At 40.7% G+C, this 10,000-nt stretch overlaps 1 protein-coding gene across 1 annotated transcript in view; it reads right to left on the reverse strand.

The window, feature by feature from the left end:
* LOC308102327 (uncharacterized protein) overlaps positions 1-10,000 on the reverse strand; it is a 35,464-nt gene that overhangs the window by 7,482 nt on the left and 17,982 nt on the right. Inside the window, exons 17-18 of the mRNA XM_080451992.1 lie at positions 9,360-9,443; positions 9,074-9,191 (exon numbers count right to left, since the gene is read on the reverse strand). Coding sequence (XP_080308118.1) covers positions 9,074-9,191; positions 9,360-9,443 — 202 coding nt within the window. The remainder of the gene's footprint in view (positions 1-9,073; positions 9,192-9,359; positions 9,444-10,000) is intronic.

Raw genomic sequence — 10,000 nt, forward strand, 5'->3', positions numbered from 1 at the left:
TTGGTCATGTTACAGTGTGGGTAATCTTTATGACTACAACAACTTTATGACTTTAATAATGTGTATATTGTGGTAATAAGAACATTTTTTATTGTAGGGGTTGTGGCGCTGGTGGTGAGGCGTGCTGCAGCATCTTTATTTATCAGCCGTGGTTATCTTTGACCGGACTGGAATATCTTGGGTTTTTACTGACAGGGTGACTATGGCCGTGTGTTCACCAAAGCGGTGTTGTTTTTTCCACAGCTGAAAACGCAAGGCGCTCTTCTAAAACCTTGATCAACACCCAACGGCGACCAGATAAAAAATGCCAGACATGTAAACGGCTTATTGCAGAATAGACGCTCCGGTTGTAGCATAACTTTTCATGATAATGCAGTATGGAACGAGAGACATTCACATATTTGTTTTTGCTGTTTTCTGATCTGGTCCGGAGAGAATCAGTGGATGATACCACTGTTGCCAGATTTTGCGAGAGAAATAAGCAACCTCGTTTATGAAAACAAGCCCAAAAGAAGCAAACTTGGTCAAGAGCACTTTAAACCCACATACATCGGCTATTTGAAAATAGCCGATCTACAAGCTCACAACGCGTCGCGATGTGAGGTATAACGAGCCCAAAGAAACGCAACCACTAATATTTACAAGCAACTTCACAGAAAAAACAAGCCCAAAGTCGCTTTTAATAAGCAGATCTGGCGACACCGGATGATACCATAGAGTTATAATATATCTAGAGTCCGGATGGCCTGCTACACCAGAGGGTCTCAAAGTGTGGTCCAGGGTTCCAAATGGCCCCTTAGGAGTGTGTAACTCTTGAGTAGTGTACGGTACCAATGGAACCATTTTGTACACTCTCAGACTTATGGGGGTCCTTGAAATTGCACTAAAATGGAACAGAGCCATAATTAAATATAATTGGTAAGACCTTTGAAGGAAGTAAGGAAGAGGCCCAATTTCTTTCCAATATGGCTGCTGTGAATAGAGCCTAATGGGACAAAAAACAGGGTTTTTGCCGTGTGGAAAGCCTGTTGAAATGAGAGTAGTAAACGGCATATGGATTTGTTTACATTCACTGGTGGAAAAAGTACTAAAATTATTTACTTAAGTAAAAGTACCAATACTGCAATATAGAAATACTCTGTTACAAGTAAAAGTAAAAGAATTCAAATTTTACTTGAGTAAAAGTACAAAAGTATTGGCTTCAAAATGTACTTAAAGTACCAAAAGTAAAAGTACTAAAACATTTGAAAATAGCAGATCTGCGACGCGTTGTGAGCTTGTAGGTATAAAATAGGGCTAAAGTGGTTAATGTATGTTTTATAATGTAATAATTTATATCTGCAAAGTAACTAGTAACTAAAGTTTTCAAATAATTGTAGTGGAGTAAAACGTATAATATTTGCCTCTGAGATGGAGTAGAAGTAAAAGTATTGGAAATTGAAAATACTCAAGTAAAGTACAATTACCTCAAAATTGTACTTAACTCATTGAGTGCATTAATTATTAATATCTATTTCTGGCCATTACAATTTTTATTAAAATTAAAAATGTAGTAAAACAAAAGTGCTTAGGAAGTGAAATACAGCCTTTTTCAGTTATAAGTTAAACAAGGAGTGGATGGAGCTGCAAATCTTCAGATAATGATATCTTGGGTTCAGGGGGTTCAGTTTTTTTTTTTTTTTTTTTTTTCAAAAACACGTGAAACACGTTAATGGCACGTTGCACCATAGCGCTAAAACACGTGAAACACGTTAATGGCACTCAATGAGTTAAGTACAGTACTTAAGTAAATGTACTTACTGTAGTTACTTTCCACCACTGTTTACATTATGTCACCAAAACGCATTATTCCAGCACTAATATTTCGTTTCTTATCCATTTACATTACGAGCTCATAACGCACCTGGAGTTGCGAGGCGTTTGTGAGCTCGTTAGATCAGCTGTTTTTCACTGAATGTTCTGCCTGCTATGACATCCACAGAACAAGGGATAATAGGGTTCATGTGGTTACTTTGTGGGGTTGTCATTGTCACTGTGGTATTCCTATAGGAGTCAGCCAGCTGGCTGGTCTGAGGTCTGTGGTTCATGTCTGTGAAATGTGCTCATCGTACCGGATTACATTGATTCCAGTCCCAACATCTTTATGACCGCATACTGTATCACATGGCTTCACAACGCTGTTCCCAGTACAGTACAGTACAGTACAGTACAGTACAGTACAGTACAGTACAGTACAGTACAGTACAGTACAGTACAGTACAGTACAGTACAGTACTACTGTACAGTACAGTACTGTACAGCATTGGTTCTCAAACCACTGTTTGGCTTTAAGGCCTGTAAATAATGTTTGCACCCATGAATTACATGAATATGAATATATGAATTTATGTCATATCTTAGGTCAATCTTTCCCCCGAAGATTAGTAAGATACAGTATGTCACGAGGAAAAGTTGAGTTTCCGTTGGGACAGATTAAAGGGCAAGACCTTTTTTAAGGTGCTCATGTGGCTTATAGTCGCTTGTTTTGGGCTTGTTTTCATAGACCTGGTTGCTTATTTCTCTCGCGAGATCTGGCAACACTGTCCCTGAGTTAGTGTTGAAGTTATCAAGCCCTGAAGCCCTATTAAACTGCCCCCCGATTAGCGGGTTGGTGCCTTGCATGGTTTTGTGTTTAAGCACACAGTACATGGCAGACTTCACTGTTCTAAGTACAGGGAATCCTGTAAACCAGTGGTTTTTAACCCTTTTTCATATCAAGGTCCATTATTTATTCTGCATTTGAGCCACTGAACCACCGTTTGATGAGATTTAGACTCTCAGACCCAAAACTTTTAATATTTTGTTGTCGTTGGATAAGATTTTGTCCACAATTCCATCCATGTTGTATTGATGTTGGTTCCATAGGAGAGATAACAGGCAGACGTTGATGAGAATAACAATTCTTCTACATTCTCTAATTGTGTTACTTCTTATAAATTAAGTAATGCAGATGTTTAACAATAATTTAACTCTTGAGAGTGTAAATTACAGGTCCATTTGGTTTCATTTTACGCTCTCAAGAGTTAAAGACCTATAAGGGTCCATTTCAAGGACCACTGGTGGTCCCCGGACCACAGGTTGAGAACCACTGCTGTAAACTGAGATTTTGTGTGTGTGTGTGTCTGTGAATGATTAAACCAAACCACACCTAATCACTGAGGGTTGCGTGCCACGCTGCCTCTGTGTGTGTGTGTATGTATGTGCGTGCGTTGTGTGCGTTTTGTGTGTGTACTCTGGGAGTAGGAATGACTTTACTGACTGGTGTATAACAAAAGTACACACACACACACACACACACACACACACACACACACACACACACACACACACACACACACACACACACACACACACACACACACACACACACACACACACACACACACACACACACACACACACACACACACACACAAACACCATCTATGTGCCGTGTTAATGTGTTGGCTCTTTCATTCTTTCTGTCCTATATTAATGTACCTCTATCCCTCTCTCCATCTCTCCTTCATTCCTTCTGTTTCAACACAATGTTCAACACATCCCTCTGCATGAGGGAACAGGGCGCTTGCGCACGCAGCGACCAGCAGCGAGAGATATGTTTAATGTATGTAATATGTTTTGCTAACTCTTGTTGTAAACCCATTTGCCCTTTGTTGGGACACTAATAAAGTTGAACCTTGAACCTTGAACATCCTCCACATCCTTTCCATCAGTGGTGGAAAAAGTTATCAAATGTTTTACTAATAAAAGTATCAATACTGCAATGTAGAAGTACTCTGTTACAAGTAAAAGTCTTTTTTTGAGTAAAAGTACAAAAGTATTGGTATCAAAATGTACAAAAAGTACGAAAAGTAAAAGTACTAAAATGTTTGAAAATGGCTACAAGCTCACAACGCGACGCGTTGTGAGCTTGTAGATCTGCTATTTTCAAATATCCAAGGTATAAAATAGGGCTAAAGTGGTTAATGTTTTATAATATAATGATTTATATTTACAAAGTAACTAGTAACTAAAGTTTTCAAATAATTGTAGTGGAGTAAAAGTACAATATTTGCCTCTGAGATGCAGTGGAGTAGAAGTAAAAGTATAGACAATTGGAAATACTTCAGTAAAGTAAAAGCACTTCCAAATTGTACTTAACTCATTCAGTGCCACATGACGTCTAAGACGTCATGGCCCTGAGCGCCCAGGGCGCCACATGACTTCTAATACGTCATAAAATAAAAAAATAAAATAAAATAATAATAATAAAAAATATTGTTTTTCCTTTTCTTTTTCTTTTTTTTTCAAGTTTCAGAACCCAAGATATGATGATTTGAAGATTTGCTGCTCCATTCACTTCTTGTTTAACTTCTTACTGAAAAAGGCTGTATCTCGGCTCCTGAGCACTTTTCTTTTACAATGAATTTTGGCTGTGGAACCAAACTTCCATAAATAAGAATGGCACTGAAAGAGTTAAGTACAGTACTTGAGTAAATGTACTTAATTACTTCACACCAATGCTTTCCACTCTCTCTCTCCATGTCTCCCTACCCCTCTCTCTACATTCTCTCCCATCCGCCTGTCTCTCCTTCTCTCTCCCCCTCTTAAGTGTGTGTGTGTGTGTGTGTGTGTGTGTGTGTGTGTGTGTGTGTGTGTGTGTGTGTGTGTGTGTGTGTGTGTGTGTGTGTGTGTGTGTGTGTGTGTGTGTGTGTGTGTGTGTGTGTGTGTGTGTGTGTGTGTGTGTGTGTGTGTGTGTGTGCGCACGCACATGTGCGCTTAGTAGACTGGGGTCCCCCAGGGCTCTATACTAGGTCTTCTAGGATTTCCCTCTACACCAAATCTGGGATGCAAGTTCCCCCCAGAATAGGGGTTTAAAGTAAATGCTCCACTTTTCATTTAATTAGTGTTACATTCTAGCCACAGGAGGAAGAGCACCTCTGTCTCAGTTCCCATACAAAGTATACAGAGCTCAAGCGGTTAAGAGAAAATGTTCCCCAAATTGTACAAATCAAAGGCTGGATAGCGTCTGTCTCTGCTTTCTATCTCTGACAGCAGAGAGATATCCTGATTCCTGAGCATTCCTCATCTCTTTTTCAGAGGCCAGAGAGCATTCTATAATCTACTCTGGCTTTGAGCTTCTTCTCTCCAATGTGTCTGAAAGACATACACACACACACACACACGCACACGCACACGCACACGCACACGCACGCACGCACGCTTTGGAAAGGAGGGTGTCTAGGGGGATCGATTTGAGTTACTTGACTTTAATCCATTAGGACGGGGAAAGCATCTGTGTCATTTTATTCATTTGGCTATTCAATAAAAAAATTGATATACAAGCTCATAGCGTGCCACGCTATGAGCTTGTATATCTGCTATGTTTTGAAAAATACGTATACGTTTGGATGGTCCTTGACATTAAAAAGTTTGAGCACCACTGGTATATATAGCCACATGTTTTTTTCAAAAAACTGTAAGGATTTAGAAGACATTTGTAGAATCCCCCCAGAAGCAAAGACTTGAGTTACAAATGTTCGCTTGAAAAAATAAATAAATATATATATTCAAAGATTTGCACACATTTTCAAGATTTTTCAAAAATTGTAGATCTAGTACAAGCTCGTAGCTCGTGAGCTTGTAGATCTGCTATTTTTGAATAGCCAAAGGAATCAAAAAATTTGACACAGATGCTTTCCCTGGTCTTAATGGGTTAATCCTCTATATAACCCATTGAGGGGTAAAAGAGAGCTCTCCATATCAGAGGATATCTGCCTACTTCTATTAATTTGTCTGGGGACCCCCTCAAGGACCACTGGTGGTCCCCGGACCACTGATTGAGAACCACTGCTCTACAACACAATGGGTTGCATGACACAATATTTTAAGATTTTAATTGGAATTTGAAATTGATAAAATGGTCACTTCATTGGATTTAGAGCTCTTCAAGCTCTATATTAGTATTCCCGGCAGGAGGCTAGAACGTCTGTCCGTCCATCCGCCTATTTGTAAACAGCTAATCTCTGGCGTCTCGGCGTGAAACTTTGCAGACACACTCCCAGTAGGCCAAGGAAGATGTTTTTCAACTTGGCCTCATGGTGGCTCTATAACAGGCCAACTCACGTTTTGGCCTATAACTCTTGAACCGTAGGTCGCACATTTAAATGTTTTTTTTCTATGGATTACTTGGATCACAATCTGGGAACCCATCACCAAATAAAAAGGAAAAACAGCGCCCTCTGCTGTTTTTTACTCTTTCACTTGGCTCTGGGGGGGGGGGGCTATACGGTGGACCTGTGCGCAAGGAAACCGGGGTTTTTGGTCTGCCTTCAGCCTTCCACTTCCGGTGGTGCGACTATGTTTTCATTCCCACTAACAATATTTCTACACGGAACACTAACACCAATTCTCCCAAAGAACATGGATCGTTTTGGTTATAAGCCCACTTGTTTCTTATTCTATGACGAAAGAGCAATTTAAAATGTTACTAACTTTCCGTGGTTTTGTCGGCTTCGAGGACGCTATTGTTAAATGAGTTTCGGCTTGTTTCTAGTGGGGAAACAACGGCACACACGTAAATCCCGGCCACTACATTTGATTGGGTAAAGCGCGGCCTGCTTCCTGATCTGATAGCACGCCCACTTGAAACCAATGCGCACGGGTTGTCAACACGGCTACCGACAGATTCAAACGCAGAGCAGAATCTGTTCTTGAGAGATTACTTGGATCATGATGCAACTCCCCAAACCAGCCCATTTCCAACAGACAAGATTTTGCGGCATTTTGCGTTTTCTTCGAAACACAATTTTTGCCACGACTTCAAAACTCGCACATATCGGTTCAGATTCCCTTCTGATTGGCTACGATTGGCTTTCAAAGTTTGCGGGAGGGGCCCGTTTCGCACAAGTCATGAATGCAGCATCCGATTGACGTGAAACTTTGCAAGCACACTCCTAGAACTAGCAGGCTGAGGAACAGTTTTTGTTCCCACAGGCCATCAGACTGTTAAATAACAGTGAAAAGTGACTGTGCAATAACTCTTTGTACTCTGCACTATGCAACGTCGTTGACTGATATTCTTGCCCCGTGTTTATTGAGTGTTTTAGGTCGTTTTATCATGTTCTTATTCCGAGCTTCCGAGCGTACGTTTTTCACATGTATGTACCTAAACAGTGCATCTAAGTGACAATAAAAGTGAATCTGAATTTAATAGGCCAAGGAAGAACCCCCACAGAGGCTATAACAGCTTGCAACACAGCCCTGGGTAGGCAACCCAGCCTGGCGGGGATCTGCGCTCAGAGGAGTGCACCTTTCTAGTTATTATTATTATTAGTGCTAGGAGGTAAGCTGGAGTCTGATGGTGAGAAAATGTGGAGTGAATCTGCTGTTTTGATTCTAAGGAGTATATTTTTGAAAGTATATTTCATAGAAGATTCTAGGACGTACTGTATGGAGCCAGGGTGTTTCGGGGAAGGTTCGAAGAAGACTTCCTGTGTTCCTATGAGAGAGTATGTGTTTTCCTGACATCTGGGGCATTTTAGAAAAATCCTGACATTAAGATTTCTCCTCTCTGGGGTGCTGCAAATTGAGCATTTCAATTTTTAATGCCGTCTGGACCACACGCTTCCCCTTGGCCGTGTGTCGTGTGTCTCTGCGGTCAATTCCTCCCCAAGTATATGGGAAAATCAAGGAGGTTTTGGCTGTTATCTCAGAGATAATTGTGTTCGTCCCTGTCTGTCTTGTCTGACTTTCCGCAGCTATAATCTCACAAATTACTTGGCGGATCAGCGGCATATTTCCTGTGCATGGCTGCCAGCAGGGCCAAGGGCCTCAGTTTCCCTGAATATTCTTCATATCTGTCAATGACAACTATGTCCTCTTCATGGATAAAGAACTCCAGGCTTTGGAATGACGGAGCAGTCGGTAGCCTTTAGGCTACGAAATTATAGTGTCATTATGTGCTCCAGGTTGCACCATAAGGGTGTAATGACATTATTATATACTGTACCTCTGCCCATTGCTCTGTGCCTGCGCACACACACACACACACACACACAGACACAGACACACACACTTCTAAATTTACTTGAGTAAAAACACAAAAGTATTGGTATAAAAATGTACTTAAAGTACCAAAAGTAAAAGTACAGTACTAAAATGTTTGAAAATAGCCGATCTACAAGCTCGCGATGCGACGCGTTGTGAGCTTTGTGTTTGATTGCTTTTGTGTTTTCAAATAGCCTAGGTATAAAATAGGGCTAAAGTGGTTAATGTATGTTTTATATATGTTTTATATATTATATATTATAATAATTTATATGTAAGTACAGTACTTGAGTAAATGTTAGTGAGGCAGGGTGCAACTATCTTAGGCTTCAACTGTTTCTTCTTTCTGTTTAGAGTTTTTTCTCATGCATTGATCTGAAATAATTAGCTTGATTGGCATGTCTTTGTACAAGATTTTCACACAATGTGTTGTCCAGATGTCACCATTTAGGATAATGCAATGCTCTGTGGTTTGCTTTGCGTTCAACTTGTTCCACATACCCGAATTAATTTGATTTCTCTTCCTCTCTCTCTCTCCCTGTCTGTCTGCCTGCCTGTCTGTCTGTCTCTCTCTCTGCCTGTCTGTCTGTCTCTCTCTCTGTCTGTCTGTCTGTCTCTTACCGTGTAACAGGGTGTTGGGTGCCAGGTTGGATAAGATGAGAGAAGTATTTTTACCGTGTAACAGGGTGTTGGGTGCCAGGTTGGATAAGATGAGAGAAGTATTTTTTTACAGTGTAACAGGGTGTTGGGTGCCAGGTTGGATAAGATGAGAGAAGTATTTTTTTACAGTGTAACAGGGTGTTGGGTGCCAGGTTGGATAAGATGAGAGAAGTATTTTTTACCGTGTAACAGGGTCTTGGGTGCCAGGTTGGATAAGATGAGAGAAGTATTTTTACCGTGTAACAGGGGGTTGGGTGCCAGGTTGGATAAGATGAGAGAAGTATTTTTTACAGTGTAACAGGGTGTTGGGTGCCAGGTTGGATAAGATGAGAGAAGTATTTTTTACCGTGTAACAGGGTGTTGGGTGCCAGGTTGGATAAGATGAGAGAAGTATTTTTCCACCACAGACGCCGTCAGGTGTTTCTTCAAGTATGGGAAGAACAGAGGATGACGAGCTATCACTCCTAGAGAGAGAGAGAGAGAGAGAGAGAGAGAGAGAGAGAGAGAGAGAGAGAGAGAGATCATATATTATCTGAGTGAGTGTGTAAACAAGCATGCCCACACTCTCTGTGTGTGTGTGTGTGTGTGTGTGTGTGTGTGTGTGTGTGTGTGTGTGTGTGTGTGTGTGTTACCTATATTAGCAGAATCTCCTTTATCTCCACTCCTGGTGAAGGCCAGTTCCTCCAGTCTGTAACTATGACGACCGCCGGGTATATCTGGACATGGACGCACACGCACACACACACACACACACACACACACACACACGACATGCTGGCTTCCATGAAATCCAAATGACTGAATTCAGTTGTGGCGACTGAGAACTTGAATCCATTGTACTGTGTACTATTATGCACACGTTCCCTTCACCCCAAACTCCCAGTAATAACAGTACTATTCAACAGAACTCTTCTCAATTCAATTATGTTTCAATTCAATTCAAATGAGCTTTATTGGGATGAGAAAACGTACGTTTACATTGCCAAAGCAAGTGTCAAAAACATAATAAAACAACCTGGGGAAGGTATACAGTTGGAAGGGGTAAAACATTATGTAAACAGAGCTATGTCACTATTACAATAAAACTGGCTGTTAGAAATGGTTATATATACATGTTGGTGAGGGTAGCTTGGTACTGTGTAAAGCTTTTTGATGTAAAAGCTTTTTGAAACACATAGCGGCAATCTTTCAGGGTCTCTTTTTGGGACAAATATCAGCAGTTTTCCAAAACTATTAAAATAGTTAACAAAAGAGCAGAGGTTTTTCAAATGTG

Source organism: Gymnoscopelus braueri, assembly GCF_963280865.1.
Source record: "Gymnoscopelus braueri genome assembly, chromosome: 15".
NCBI lineage: Eukaryota > Metazoa > Chordata > Actinopteri > Myctophiformes > Myctophidae > Gymnoscopelus > Gymnoscopelus braueri.